At 37.7% G+C, this 16,792-nt stretch overlaps 1 protein-coding gene across 3 annotated transcripts in view; it reads left to right on the top strand.

Moving 5' to 3' along the window:
- The first annotated feature begins 3,554 nt into the window (after positions 1 to 3,554).
- The window catches only part of LOC127975870 (antimicrobial peptide NK-lysin), a 33,428-nt gene continuing 20,190 nt past the window's right edge, over positions 3,555 to 16,792 (top strand). Inside the window, exons 1-5 of one of the 3 annotated variants that reach the window (XM_052579891.1) lie at positions 3,555 to 3,680; positions 3,791 to 3,855; positions 4,000 to 4,098; positions 4,191 to 4,348; positions 4,459 to 4,598. In XM_052579891.1, the coding sequence (XP_052435851.1) occupies positions 3,638 to 3,680; positions 3,791 to 3,855; positions 4,000 to 4,098; positions 4,191 to 4,348; positions 4,459 to 4,519 (426 nt within the window). In that variant the 5' untranslated portion in view covers positions 3,555 to 3,637 and the 3' untranslated portion in view covers positions 4,520 to 4,598. Of the gene's footprint in view, positions 3,681 to 3,790; positions 3,856 to 3,999; positions 4,099 to 4,190; positions 4,349 to 4,458; positions 4,599 to 16,792 lie in introns of those variants that run through there. The other 2 variants (XM_052579890.1, XM_052579894.1) reach the window with 2 other exon arrangements.

Here is a 16,792-nt window from a genome sequence, read left to right on the forward strand (position 1 = left end):
TGAACAGTACTATAACCATTTTTTTTCTGCTTGAACCTGCAGTAATCAAGTGACATTTTGATTCCATCATTAAAAATTCATGGCGGGAAACAGGAAGTTCATTGCAGACCATCATGATCTACAGGTAAAGATTGAGATGATTGAGATGCTGTTAACAAAAGTCAACAAAAAATGACATTCCAAACCAAATTTGCTTTAAAGTTTAAAAGTGCATGCACAAAAAATGGATTAGTGTCATCAGCTTAAAATGGGTCTTTGGTGAGGGTGTTATCTTGTTGTCCATTCAGTTATTAATCAGTAATGATGAAAGTGTAAAAACTAGTATGACACAAGTAATGCTCTTCTATTTCTTGAACTAGAAGTGGGCGAATGTGTTAAAAAATGAGAACCTGAATGTGGTTGCTTTTAAAAATATAGGTGTTGAAAAGCTGTTCTATAGTAGGCCTAGTAGCCATTATGAGGGACTTCCTGCCAAGATCACAATCAAAAGTAAGAACTGGACTGTTTTAGAAAGTAATTGGGCATCATTCATATTTATCCCTAGCCTAAATAAAGAAATAAAATAATACATTTTGCTGAATGAAAGTGAAGCCTTTTAGTATTTTGGATAGTGACAGGTTTTTTTTTGTGTGTGTGTGAGATTATCCCCCCAAAAAACCAACACATTGACAAAAATGTAAGAAAAATATATAAAAAAAAAAAAATGCAAGTATCTTCTGTTGCTTCCAAGGGGCAATAATGAAATGGAAAATATATATATATTTCTACAAAATAAGGACATCTTCATGTTCAAAAGTTTTCACTCCCTGGCTCTTAATGCATCTTGTTTCCTTCTGGAGCATCAGTGAATATTTGAAACTTTTTTAATAGTTGTGTTTGAGTCCCTCAATTGTCCTCAGTGTGAAAATAGATGGATCTCAAAATCATACAGTGACTGCTGGGAAGGGTTCAAATATGCCAATGATGCTGGAAAACTGAAAAACCTGCAAGACATTGAGGATTTCTGAAGAAGAAGAACAGTGCTCCGTTTTAATGTTCAGAACAAACAAGGAACTCATGTACACACACACACACACACACACACATATACATATAAGTGACATGTGTGTGTGTGTGTGTGTGTGTGTGTGCGTATAAACTAAACAAAATTATAAACGCAACATCTTTTCCCCCTATTTTTCATGAGCTGAACTCAACTTCTATTTACACAAAAGGCCTATTTCAACACAAAAGGTTAAAATAGTCAGTATCTGGTGTGAATACCATTTGCCTCACGCAGTGCAACACATCTCCTTCACATAGAGTTGATCAGGTTGCTGATTGTGGCCTGTGGCCTGTTGGTCCACTCCTCTGCAATGGCTGTGTGAAGTTGCTGGATATCGGCAGGAACTGGAACACGCTGTCGTATACACCGATCCAGAGCATCCCAAATATGCTCAATGGTTGACATGTCCGGTGAGTATGCTGGCCAGAATGCTTCCAGGAATTGTGTACAGATCCTTGCAACATGGGGCCATGCATTATCATTCAGCAACATGAGGTGAAGGTCGTGGATGAATGACACAACAATGGACCTCAGGATCTCTTTATGGTATCTCTGTACATTCAAAATGCTATCAATTAACTGCACCTGTGTTCGTTGTCCATAACATACACCTGCCACCATGGGCCACTCAATCTTCAACATTGACATCAGCAAACTGCTCATCCACATGACGCCATACACGCTGTCTGCCATCTGCCCTCTACAGTGAAAACCGGGATTCATCCATGAAGAGAACACCGTTCCAAAGTTCCAGACACCATTGAATATGAGCTTTTGCCCACTCAAGTCGATAGGATGACAAAACTGCAGTCTGGTCGAGACCCCAATGAGGACAACGAGAATGCAGTTCCAATTCAATTCCAACCACTTCCAAACCCCCAAAGATGTTTCATATCTGGATTAGTTGATGACGGCAACCCCTACAAGTGACTTTTGAGCTACATTTTTAAAGTTGGCATGAAACAGAATGTAAGATTGTCCTATTATCCTTGTGACGTATTTCCGAGTGAAACCGAAATGGCTTCTGAAAAGGGAAAAAAAATGTAGGGCAGGGCTTGATTTCGTCCTTCGGTAATTGATTGGATCGTTGGAAGATGGCTGTTGCTAACAAAATGGATGCAGATTTTAATGCCTCGCACACATACTCAAATTTCCCGTTATTCCTCCTCCTTCAAAGTGCAAGAATTCAAGCTAGCAGGCACACAGATTGGGTTGTTTGGGAATAGGGAAAATGACTTGAGGAAGAGCACTACCAAAAATCGACCTAAACACCATACTGTCAATTGCTAATTGCTGCAATCTTCTCAGTGACAGGTTTCTGAAGAGGCAGGGAGGCAGACACGATAGCCACCCCCTCATGCCAACGCTTGTGACTGGAAGAGAAGATTAGTCGTTTTGAGGGGGAGGGGAGGTTTACATTTTTGATTAAAGATTATGAGGGCACATAAAAAAAATTAAGTGCATAGATAAGTTATTTATAATAAAGACTACAGTATTCCATTAAAAAATAAGACTTGTCCATTTTGATTTCATGCCGACTTTAAGGTGTCACTTCCCTCATTCATGATTTGTGGTTGTAAACATTTTTGTCATTAAAATGCTTTTATTTTGTGTAATAGTTTTAGTATGTGTGGTAATCCGAGTCATAAATTCTCCTGTTTTCCAAAAAATAACATGGTTGATCAAACCCTCAGGTCGAGTGGGGTCATTTTCCTCTGCTTTTCTGACAAAAGTAGCTTGCTGGTTATTGAAAGAGCAATTTGACACAAGTGATGGGAATTTTGTCATGGTTTTTGTTCTTGTTTTAGTTGGAGATAATCACTGTGAAGATTCTCTGTATTGTACAGAGTTGGTGTTTTTAAGATATTTTTTTTAATTTTTAAAAGAATTCTCTCATGCTCACCTAGTCCACAGTTGATTGTTTAAAAAATACAGTAAAAACAGTAATATTGTGAAATATTATAGTTTAAAAAGCAATTTTCTATGTGAATATTATAAAATGTAATTTATTCCTATGTGATAAAAAGCTGAATTTTCAGCATTATTATTGAAACATGATCACATGATCCTTTAGAAATCATTCTAATAGACTGTATACTGATTTGCTGCTCATTAATCATTTCTTATTATTATAGCTGCTTCATATTTAAGATTATTTAGGATTCTTTGATGAATATAAAGTTCAAAGTCTGAACCAAAACTTCTGTATTAAAAACAACTTTTGAACAGCTGTGTATTTGCACTTTTTCAGTACAGATCTTTAGGAGTTATAAAAATAATAATGCATTGTTTTTAGTTTATTTTACATATACATTTTATTTATGACCTGTGTAGATAAACTCCTAACACTACAACGTATAGTTTTCACAAGCATCAACCGCAAGAAAGTGTTTTTATTCAGAATATTACTCACAGGTCCCCAGGATCATTTTGTTAAACATGATCAAGACATTTGTGGTTTGTGGTTGGAAAGAAACGTTCATGTGGTGGATGCAGACCTCTATAAAAGAGCTCCACATGCTTCTGAGGAGCACATCTGAACCTTGATTCTGAAAGCTTCATCTTCACACTGGTTAGAGATCCTCTGCTAAGATGCTCCGCAACATCTTTCTTGTCAGCTTGCTCATATATGCAGGTAAAATAATCACCAGTTCAATTCTAATATCACTTTTGTCTTATGATTCTAAATATTCGTCATAAGCTTGAATAATTTGTTTTAATGAATTATTGTCCATTTATTTGTAGTCTGTGCAGCTCATTGGGAGATCCGTGAGGTGGACTCTGCTGAGGACCAAGACGAAGAGATTTCTGTAAGCATCAACTGGTGGCATTCGTTTTTTAAATAAGTTTTACTGATGCACATAAAAACACTGGGTGGGGGGTATGCATTTGCAATTGATTAACAGGTGATTATTATATGATTCATGTTTGTTTCGTATTGTGATGTTTTTCAGGCTGACAGCATGTCGACACAGCAGATATTTAATAAGTGCGATATATGCAAAAAAATCATGAAGGCAGTGAAAAAGAAACTCTCCGCTAATGCAACACCGGTGGGTGTCATGATTAATGTTACATTACTGAACTGACCATGCATCTCACAACTTTGACTAAATCCATTTAACATTGACTAAATTTCCCTCAGCATGAAATTAAAGAAAAGCTGAACAACGCCTGTAATAAATTGAAGCTGGTGAGTGGTCAGTGCAAGAAACTTGTTCAGAAGTATCTACACGCTATAATTGATGAGCTGATGACGGAGGATGGGCCAAACACCATCTGTACTAAAATTCATGCCTGCAAGTAAGTACACAGAAATACCCATGCCAAAAGTTTACAATCATGTATTTTTTCCCACAGTAATACGGTGATAATATGATTCAATTAAGGAATTTTTTAAACTTTTGTTCCAGGTCAAACCCACCAATAAAGGAGTTCATTTTTGTACATGATCAAGCTCATGACAATTTCTGAATGAAAATAAATTATTGCATTGAAAGCATAACAGTATATGTATTACAGTGAAAACAAAATAAAACATGAATAAAACAATTATCTGTGTTCTTTTTTTATTGTTTAACTATTACGCTAAATTTTTAAATAATCCACATAAAATGGTATCCAAATATTCAGAGAAAATATTAATCATTGTTTTACCAGATCTATTTCACATCATTTTCCTTCTAACAAGCTAATGTTTCCACCAAATGTTTACATCATAAAGTCAATTATGTTGCTGGCAGAATATATATTTGTTGACTGTGATTATGACAGATGTGAACAGCATTTGTACATAGTTGCAGTTAATGAAAGGCTCTTGTGGCTAACCACGAGACATTTAAAATAGGATGCCTTTTGATGATGCTATTTCTGAATGAAGTCTTACAGAGCTTGACTTGTACGACTATGCCGAGAGTAAAATATAATTTCACACGTTTATGCACCCCTATAAAATCAGGCACTTGTTAAACCACCCTATTATACCACGATCAGCATATTAGAATGATTTCTGAAGATCATGTGACACTGAAGACTGCAGTAATGAGGCTGAAAATTCAGCTTTGCATCACAGGAATAAATTACATTTCAAAATATAAATAGCAAGTAAATGTAGCTTTGGCAAGCATAGAAATCTTACCCATCTTACCCAATGGAGGAAGATGCTCTTTCCAGCCAAAGTGTGTAGTTTCAACCCGTTAACCAACAGAGGCAAATAACCATGCTAACCAGCCCAATGTTTCCACCACAGGAACATTACCCAGGAACTAGGGACTTTGGCCTGGTATTTGGTGTGTTTCCACCACAGGAACCAGGAACTAAATAAAGTTCCGGGTAAAAAAATGTCCCTCAGTAAAGTCCCTGCTGGCGAGGTAGTACCAGAGACAGTTTATAAGAGACATGCCACTTCCTCAATCCTCCATACAACTATATAAGGAAAACCCGTAATGGCAAAGATGGCGGTTGTATGCACATGTCCTGCCCCTCACGCTGGAAAGCCAATCATCTGCTTGTAACAGTCAAGCCCGGAAACATTTAAGCCTATCATCTGGTTCCACTGAGGAACTCTTGAGGAGCTCTTGCGCATGCGTAGTAAAAGTATAACCTGTGGGAAAAAGGCATTTTAAACCTTATTTTGGGGCAAAGTCATACATTTTTTTAATCGATTTTTATCATATTTTACTGCTGTTTCTATACATGCAGTTTTTATGTCCCCGTGACCAGTGAAAGTGCAGTTTGGACTCTATGCCCATTCATTTAGATAGGAGCCTGGTTTTGTTAGTCTGAAATAGCTGCCCGGAAGCATTGCCAAGAAGGCGGCCAAGTGGCACGACTTGCCTAAAAGGACTTTGGTAGTACTTTTTCAAAGTTCCAGAACTTTCGGGGGCGGGACTTGGACGCTAAACATCCTGATTAGTTGAGTTCACACAGAATTGGTTGAGTTCAACCACCATTTATTCGGATCATTGCAAAATATTACTGTTATTGTGTCATGAAATGTAATTTTAAAAGTATTTCAGGCGAGAATGTAGTTGTTTAAAACTCAAATCTGTGGTTTATTTTTAAAGACAGCGCCTATTTAAAAATGTGTTTCGCCCATCTCGAAGACGTGAGCTTCACGCGATCAGTGGGTAAATATAACAGGTTATCTTTAGTCTATATTCAATTTATCTGTAAGTTAAAATGAAAATAAAAGGCAAATTTATATAATATTTTGTTTCATTGTAATGGCTGTATATATACAGTACACATATCCCTGAACTAAGTACATTTCTGCAGCTGTTATTATGTTTAAATGAAACCGAAAGGAGACAGTGGTATTTGATATCCTATTTAGTTTTATTGTAAATGTACAGAGAGGAAAATTGCAGTAGCCATGGTCAGCTGACTGAAGTTATCAAGTACGCAACGTGGATTTGCGTCGTTGCGGACATCACACTCCCGAGTCGAATGCACAAAGTCTGAACTACCGAGGAAGCACGTCCAAAATCAGCGTACTTTGTATTGAGAAACGTGCGCAGACCTACGTCACCAGTCTATTTGCTTAATCTTCCCGGTACTTTACCCCATGGTGGAAACGCAGAAAGCAACAGGTCTGGGGGGAAAAAAGTTCCTGGTACAAATGTTCAGGGTAATTTCGGTGGAAACTTATATTAGCCCTATCAGATTTTGAGAGGCTTGTCAAACCAGATACAGAGTAAGGCTGAGTAAGTACCAGATAAAACCACAACCGACGGTTACAGAGTTTCAAAACAAATAGTAAACAAACTCAAGTATGACTGATTACCTGCATGGCACCATCTAATGAGGCCATCTAACATAAATGTGTCTATTTAGACCAACAGTTCCCACATTCACACTCATCAGTCATTTAGTTTTAGCACAAACCCCCTCTTTATACATCCTCCACCAATACATCCCTGATAAAATAATAGGCTACTCATGTGGTAAACAAATGCATTAAATGAAATTATTTAGTCAAAGCAATTGCTATACCATATTATTATATCAGTGCCATTAAAATAATCATTATTGATATACAGAGTCATTTACATTTTCATTTATTTTCATTTTTCATTACTTTACGATCAGTTAGTTGTGATCTTTAGCTTAAGTTAACATAATATTACTTTTTATATTACTGTGATATTGTATTTTATTTGTTCACAATAAATTAGACAATAAATACAAAATAAAAAGTATCTTGATTTCATGATAATGTTAATAATAATAGTAATTATTATTAGTGCAAGTTTGCATTTTTTACAGAAATTACTTTGACAAAATTATTTGAAAGGTGATCTAATTTCATTATGGTTTCGGTTGTAATTTTTGCAAATTATTTTTGTATTAAAATATATTTAACAATAATATATTTTTTTTTTTGATAAGATTCTTTGAGTGTATGTGTGTGTGGTTACTGATATCTGGACACCCTGTCCCTGATCAGATTTACATATATACTTTTAAGAACAAATATATTTAATATTAATTTTAACGTTTAGTGCAATATTGCCATTTGTGTTCATTTTGTTATGCATATATTGTATTTACTAATTTACATAAATTAGTTAGACAAAATAATTTTTAAAGTGATCTTAATTATTTCATGATTATGTTGGTAGTTATTTTTACTATTTTTATTGATCAATTTTCAGTTTCAGTTTATTCGTTTCTGGACGACCTCAGTAACAGAGTAGGATATATGGGGGATTAATTTCACTCAATGTGAAGTATTTTATAAAAGTACATATGCTGAAAATATAAGTTCTGGTCAGTAGGATTTAATATTGTTTAAGATGCAAAAAGGCTAAAGATCTGAAGACAAAGTGAGGTCGTGAGATCAACACAACCACACAAGCCATTTCCTCCACTGTCATGTATTTCTCACAGTAACTGATATGATCAGAGACCTGATAGCATCAGAGCATCTATACATCCTTTCAAAAACAAAATTTTTAAAATGATTGTCTAAAGCCTTTAAAGTAAGTAAAAATGAGCAAGAAGTGTTGTGTGGAGGGGTTTGTGTAGTATCAGTGTGCATTTTGTGGGTTGGTTGTCAAATGGCGCTGTGCAAGTTGTCTGGTTGTTGTGGCAGGGGTGTGAAAACGGCCTGCTGATCAGGTGGTCTGTATGATGTGTGTGCTGGAGAAGATGAACAATTCACACAGACTCATCATTCACTCACTATCATGTCATTCCAGACCTGTATGACTTACTTTCTTTTTTGGAACACAAAATTATTTTAATAGGGTCCACACGATTAGTGGGTAAATCTAACAGGTTATCTTTGGTCTGTATTCAATTTATCTGTATGTTAAAAGGAAAATAAAAGGCAAATTGATATAATATTTGTTTCACTGTAATGGCTGTATATACAGTTGCAATCAAAATTATTCAACCCCCTTGACTTGCAAGACAATTTGCTGTGGAGGATAACATTTTATGAAATCAATTTAACAAAGGCATCAGTAAAGTATTAGAGAAAGATTGTTAATACACTTTTGAGTGATTCTGAGAATGGAACATTGATGAATCATGATAAAATTCGAATTGGCTCTAAACATTCATGTTCAAAATTATTTTGTGCAGAATCTTTTATTCTTTAAAATCTCCAATAAACGCTATCTGTTAGTGTTTAGAACCTGAAACATGAAAAAGCTTTCAGATCACTGATAATCTTTGGTTTTCACATTGCCACTGCTTTCTTAAAATTCAACCAGATATTTCAAATGAGAATGAAGCCTGGAGACTGAACAGGTCACTCAAGTACATTCTATGACTGATCCCTGAACCAAGCAGTAGTAGATTTGGATGTGTACTTTGGGATGACTGGCCTGCAGGAAAGTCCATTGATCATCAGCTTCAGTTTTTGCACCAAAGGCATCACAATTCTTGTCAAAATGGCCTGACACTTTAAAGAATCCATGATGTCCTTCATACAGTCATGATTTCCACTTCCTTCTACAGTAAAGAAACCCCATAACAGGACTGATCCATCTCCAAGTTTGAGTCAAATGCACAAAGTCTGAACTACCGAGGATGCACGTCCAAAATCAGCATACTTTGTATTGAGAAACGCACACAGACCTATGTCACCAGTCTATTTGCCTAATCCTCCTGGTTCTTTACACCGTGGCGGAAATGCAGAAAGCAACAGGTCTGAGGGGAAAAAAGTTCCTGGTACAAATGTTCCGTAATTTCGGTGGAAACGCGGCAAAAATAGATGAACTGGCTGCATTGGTGAAGACTGTGATGAGCTACAGGTGGTGTAGTTTGCTGTGTTTCACTGAGCCTTGGCTAACCACTGACATCCCGGACGCTAACGTGGACTTACCTGGCTTCATCACAGTCAGAGCAGACAGAGACACAAAGGTGTGTGTAAAGATTAAAGATGGGGGCCTTGCAAGGTTTATTAAGTGTAATCCTAGGGGTGTTACTGTGAAGATGACACACCATCGCAGTTTTATATTTACACCCCCCCCCCCCCCCAAAATGTGTAAGCTGAAGCCAGGTGTGAAGGTATTCATTCGGTCAAAGCGAGACTGCAGAAACAGCATTCAATAGCCTTCACGTTTATTTTTTATTGGATTTTAATCAAGTCACAGTGGACTCTTCACTGTCTGCTTTCTCTTGGAATGTGGACTTTTTCACTAGATCTACTGTATGATAATGTTAAGGATGCATCTTCTACCATTTCTCTGCCACCCTTGGAGAGATCAGAACATAGTTTGGATTTGCTCCAGCCTCATTATAAGCCTTAAGTAGTGAGCATTCCTATCATCACACGCTCCTTTAGGAAATGGACTATGGGAGCTGAGGAGGCCCTGCAGGACTTTTTTCCAGTCTACTTACTTGGGAATGCTACAAGAGTCGTGTGGGAGTCGTTTGCTGTTTTCCCAACAATAAACCCTGGATTACTAGTGACATGAAAGACCTCGTCAACCAGAAGAAGAGGGCTTTTAAGAAGGGTGACTTGGAGGAGATAAGATGTATACAAAAAGTCCAGCTGAAAAAAAAAGCTAAAGATAAATACAGAAGAAAAGTGAAGTAGAAGTTACAGAAAAGGAGTGGGGAGATAGTGGGGAGATTCTTAGTCAGTTTTTGTCCATCTTGGACAATGTCCATCATCCGCTGAGTGTCTGTTTTTTAATTTTGCTACTTGATTTTCTAATTTTCCTTTGGTATCTATCTATCTATCTATCTATCTATCTATCTATCTATCTATCTATCTAAAAAGTCCACAGCCACCAGGGACACACCAAGCCAACTTCAACTAACTAGTGGTGATGAAAGCAGACGGAGTAGTTGCCTTGTGTCAGTAGCATCGGATCAAAAAGCTGCACTAGAACACACTTTCCCCATACCAATTCAACATGCTAAATCAGGTAAATACTAGAGATGTTCCGATACCCTTTTTCTCTTCCCGATACCGATTCCGATACCTGGGCTCAGGGTATCGGCCGATACCGAGTACTGATCCGATACCTGGGTGTATATCTGTATATACAGCTGTATATACTACTAGCCCTGTGTAAATTGCTAGAATTTTTTTATGGTGTGCTTCAGACAGATCCCTCAATAAAACATGAACAAATACATGGTGAACTACTGTATTTATTACAGTATTTTTATTATCTAACATGAATTTGACAGTATTATTTATTTTCTTATGCAAAAAAGAACTTCAAATGCAGCCAAAAATCTAACACCGCAAACTAAAAAAGGTATTTAAGTTTTACAATATAACTGTATAAAAAAACTGCAACAAATAAGTCTAGGAATATAAAAAAAGATCTATTAATCAGATAATCTCTTTACAACAAAACAAGTAAAAAACAAGCAACCATCTAGGCATAATTATTATTATTATAGAGATGTATTATTATTACTGTAGGCTACAACAGTAGCTTTATATATTGTCAATTTACTCATGTAAACCAAACATTTATTTTAATGGGCTGCCATGAAGATCTTTGAGTGTCTGTGTTTATGATATGACAGTATTCTCAAATGAAACGGTAAATTCTCATGAAGTGACGGTTTATGCGTTCGTGTCCTCATGACACACAGCAGAGACTACAAAACAGCGAGCTCTCGCGCATCTGTGCCAGTCACCCACAGAGATGTAGATTTTGCGGGAGTAATATTTAAATAGTATTTTGCAGTTTAATATTCACAGACACTAGTATATATTCGGCTACTGTCTGGAGCCCTGCGTTTTGACTTACACGGAAGCGACTGAACGCAGCTGCCGGTACTGAATATACTCGAGAGTCTGTAACTACCGGTACTACAGAGACATACTGCTAACCACTGATCTATAATATAGTAGCGGCTTCACTGTCTTTTGGCAGTTTAGAATGTGATGAGTGATCCAGTCATATATAGATAAGGGCTGCTAACGCGTTTTCATTTCTTCTTCGCTGCTCTAAACAGGGGTTGCTTGTGGCAACACAGCACAACTTCCTGTGTTTTCAATGCATTTTGAGCAGCGAAGAAGAACCGTGCAGCGGTTAGGCAAAGCTTGCGGTCATAACTAGGTCTTTTTTAAGAAAATGGTATCGGATCGGTATATGGGTTCATGTACTCGCCGATGCCGATGCCAGAATTTGTTGTGGTATCGGAGATATTTCCGATACTAGTATCGGAATCGGAACAACTCTAGTAAATACCCACCAACGTGAGTCCGACAAGAGGAACACACCAAACAAACTTGCCCGACCATAGCACAACTGTTGGATCGGACCACATGGGCCCTCCTTTACTCTCCACGTGCATCAGTGAGCCATGAATACACTGCCAGTTCACCTCTGTTCCTTCCTTTGACCACTTTTGATAGATACTAACCACTGCAGATCAGGAACACCCCACAAGAGTTGCAGTTTTTGAGATGCTCCAATCCAGTCATTTAGCCATCTCAATTTGGGCCTTTTCAAACTCATTCAAATCCTTACACTTGCCCATTTTTCCTGTTTTTAACACATACTTAGAGGACAAAATGTTCACTTGTTGCCTAATCTATCCCACACACTAACAGGTGCCATGATAAAGAGACAATCAGTGTTATTCTCTTGACCTGTCAGTAGTCATGTATACGCATGAGAACATTTGCCATCCTCAAGTTAGTTTTACCACTTTGGTTTATGGTTTCATATGTGGTAGATAAAAAAAAATAAAGACAAGCATTAAATTATCTTTAAAACAGGTCTGTATTCTGGTTATGTAAATTTCATTATTAGGAGCCTACTCATTCATATCTTACAAAATTTGACAACTTGTTGAGGTAAGGAAGAGTTGTTTAGTGTTATGCTTCCTTTTTAAATGTACATGTTGACAACTTGAGGTAAGAGAGTTGTTTAGTGTTACACTTCCTTTCTAAAAAAAGAAACTGTACATGCATGAGAACAGTTACCATTCTCACGCTGGTTTTACACTGTGGTTCCTTGGAAATATTAGAAATAAATTACGAAGTAAAGAATGGAACTTAAGAGGTCTGTTACCTTCTGTGATTGTGCAATTTGCTTTGGTATTTTTTCTGGGTAATTTTTTTTTTTATCTATTACAAGCCTGGCTCAATGCAAGCAACGGAGTAGGGAAAGACCACCTGTGGAATAGCAATAGATACTAGATTTACTAAGTAAATATAATTTAACAGAATAGATTTTATATAGTCAGTAATGAAGATGAGAGATGGAACAGTGGCAGTCCCCCCTTCCCGGTCTCATCTACAGTGTCTTTAAAGGCCCAGACCAGGAACAGATTAGCACAACTCCAAACACCTGCACCCAGCTCACCTGTAGGAGACAGACACAGCACACAGACAGGAGGAGGAGCCAGGCAAAGCCGTGACAACCCCCACCCCCCTTACGACAGAGGCCTCTCAAAGAGAGACTCTGGAAAAAAAAAAACTTTTTTACACACACACCTCCCCCCCAGCACGCAAACATATCAAATAACTAACATACATCTTACCTCTCAATTTATATATACGAAATTATAAAGAAACATCAAATGTTAAAAACACTCAACTTGGTCTAGGGGTTATGGCTTGGACACTCTGCCCAAGCCTGCAAAGCAGATGCAAAATTGTTACTTGAATCCAGCACACCTGCCCCCTCCCTCCACTCCCCACTAGTTCCGACCACCCTCCCTCAAACTCAAGGCTCCAGCAAGTCCCGGTACCTGGACAGCCAATTTTAAGTAGACTAGTCAGAGAAAGAGATGGGTGATGGGATATACCGGAGAGAGAGAGAGAAACAGACAAAGCACCAGACTGACTTCGATCAGGGAGGATGTTTCTAAAATGCTCTAAAACAATTAAATTACACAATTCTTTAAAGGTAGAGACGCCTACTGCAGCACACCAATGATTGAAATGACAATTCAGCTCTCTTACTAGATCTGTATAAGTCTGCTTTTCTCGATTCCAATTATGAAATCGCAGTCTATATGCTTCTGGAATTAACTCATATACTTTAAGCACAGCATCTTTCGTGCTTTTATAAATCTTTCTTTCAGGCACCGACAAAGCAATAAACGCCTCCTGCGCTTTTCCAACTAGAACGCTCTGGAGTAACAACGTTTGTTCAGGATCACTCCAACCACAATCCTCTGCCACACTTTCAAACAGTGAAAAGAACACATCCGGATCTTTCTCATTAAACCTTGGTAGCAATCTGGCCATATTAGGGATATCAGGGGTGCGCGCTGGTCCAGTCGGGACATCGCCACCGGTATCACTAAAGTAAATAAAAAGTAATTTTAAAGTAAAATTTCTCGATCACTTTTCATTTTATTATATTCTAGTTGACGTTCAGCTTCTCTCTCTCGATGTTCAGCTTCTCTCTTTGTTGCATTTCTAACAGCTCTTTTAGTTGTTCAAAGGTAAGACCAAAATTACTGCGAGACTCACCCAGACTTGCCTGTGGCGTTTAAGCACCTTTAGGCTCCAACTCATCCATTGAAGCTATTGATAGGAGAACTTTTCTTTCAGCCAATTTAGTTCTAACCGCCAGCCTTATATGCGACAATTTTGCTATTGTTATAGATATTGTTATGACCTCTAGGGGTTAGCTGTAACAGAAAAAGAGAACTGAGATCACACCAGAGAGATGCCAAATAAACTTTTTATTTTCTTTTTGTTATTACTTTCTTTTCAAGGGCAGACAAGGCCAAAACAATACACAAAAACTTTTCTTTGAAACTAAATAACCTCAAATGGAAATAAAGAAAACTAAATACAGACCAACTTACCTACCTCCCTCAACCATAAACAAAGTGAGAAAAAGATACATAAACAAAATGGCATCTAACCCCCTACGCCCCTTTGTATGGCAAACTAGTATTTACAAGAATATTTACAAAGTTATTTACAAAGTTTCAGGGCGTACACAAAGCAGAATCAGAATCGTAGATATCGGCAGATATTTCAAATGCACGCTCAGTGAGCGGCACCCGCCAATATCCTTTTAGTAGGTCGAGTTTTGTCACAAATTTAGCATTACCCACATGGTCTACAAAATCTTCCATGCGCTGCATAGGATAGGCATCATCTTTGGTTAATGCATTAACTTTTCTGTAATCTGTACAGAACCTGGAAGCACCATATTGCTTGGGGAAAAGAAGACATGGGGAAAACCACGGGCTAAAACTAGAGACTGCCAAGTTATATTCAGGTAGATACTGGGTTTCTTCCCTCATCAATTCTTTGAGTGGATTTACACGATAAGCCCGTTGTTTAATGGGTGCATGTGAACAAACATCAATGTCGTATGTGAATATTTGTGTAGTGGGGTGGGGGGAAATCACAGAACAAAGTCGGATCTCTCTTAATCATACTTTTGATATCAGCCTGGGCAGACAAGGATAAGTGGGACAATTTTGCTGAAAAGTTTCACAAAATATCTGAATTGGACAAACGAGCAAAGGTAAAGGTTGCACTATTCATCTTCAACCCATCAATTTCTGGAGAATATTCAGAGTGTGGTACAACTACTGAAGCAACAGTAACGACAGGGGTCTTAATCTCAGAGCATATCACATATGCCTTCAGCATATTAAGATGACAAACACATGATTTTCTCCTATCATATCCTAACATAATCAGTGTTATTCAGTTTTTCCTTTAATCACATAGGGACCAGTAAATTTAGCTTGAAGTGCTGAACCAGCCACAGGAAGAAAAACGAGAACTTGATCAGCAATTTGGAAGTAGCGCCTTTTGGTCATACCAAGCGAGCATGGTGTGAATGGCAAATTTCTGGAGGGGATGTAGACACATAGAAAAGAGCAGAGGTAGGGACCCCGTAGCTCTTCTATAGGCAAGAACCAATGACATTAACTTGATGCTAGCCAATACTGGAAGCCAGTGCAGAGAGAAGTGGTGTAAAATGGGCCCTCTTCGGCTAACTGAAAAAAAAAAAATGTTTTGCCGCATTTTTTATCATTTGCAGAGGTCTGATTGCACATGTTGGAAGTCCAGCCAGAAGAGCATTGCAATATTCCAGCCTATAAATGTACCTGGACTGGAAACTGTAATAGTGTAATAGGTACACTAATAGCAACAGTAATAGGGTGGCTGGGAAAATGAGGAGGATGAGTTGCATGTGATGCTCTTTCATCCATGCTGTGATGTCTGTCAGGCAGTTTGAGATCTGAGCAGGTACCATTGGATCATCTGGTTGAAATGGGAGATAGAGCTCTGTGTTATCGTCATAGCAGTAGCAGGAGAAACCATGTGCCTGAATGATGGGTCCCATGATCTAGTGTATATAGAGAACAGGAGGGGTGCAAGAACTGATCCCTGAAGAACCCCAGTGATTTAGACACCTCTCCTCCCCAAGACACCCTGAAGGACCCAACTGTGAGCTAAGTCTCAAGCCAGTGGAGTGGAGTTCCGGTGATGCCCAGCAATGAGAGGGAAGGACAGAAGGATTTGATGATTAAGTGTCGAATGCAGCAGATAGTTCTAGCAGAATGAGAACTGAAGATTATGACTAATAAATAATAATCTTCAGTGACTGACAGCAAGGTGGTGTCTTTTAAATCCAGATTGGTTCAAGATCCAGAATCACTTGGTTCAAGTGATTTTGTTATGAAAGGGTGGCGAAACATGGGCCTGTAGTTCTCAAGTGAGGCTGAGGGTTGTTGTTTTTTAAGCAATGAGGTTAACCAGAGCCCAACTGAATGCGGTGGGGAAAATGCCAGTGATAGCTGTGTTGATGATGTGTGTGTGTGTGAATGCATAAGTCCAAGGGAAATAGCTTGTAGTAGATGTGAGGTGATTGGATGTAGAGGACAGGTGGTAGGGTGGCTGGAGAGAATACGTTTAGGGACTTATGGCCCTTTTTTAACAATTTAAACACAAAGTGTATCACGGCACAGGTGCACTTGTAACAATAGCAGAACCCTTTTTGGTGCTGAATAGAACCCTTTTTGTAGGGTAACATAAAGAATAATGCCTTGGAAATTATATATAATTATATATATATATATATATATATATATATATATATATATATATATATATATATACCTTAATGGTGTTATAAACAACCTTTTTAACCTTATTGTCATTAATATTAGTATATTTATATCATAATATTAATATTATTCATATCAGTTGTATTTATTATTTATTAATATTGTTTTTTTTTTACCGATCTATTTGTCTGTGTAACAAGGAGACTGAGGAAGTATTAGAATCCATTTGCAGAAGATTATTAAGGAAAGATCTTAAAGATAGAG

The sequence above is a fragment of the Carassius gibelio genome, chromosome B17 (genome assembly GCF_023724105.1).
Source record: "Carassius gibelio isolate Cgi1373 ecotype wild population from Czech Republic chromosome B17, carGib1.2-hapl.c, whole genome shotgun sequence".
Taxonomy (NCBI): domain Eukaryota; kingdom Metazoa; phylum Chordata; class Actinopteri; order Cypriniformes; family Cyprinidae; genus Carassius; species Carassius gibelio.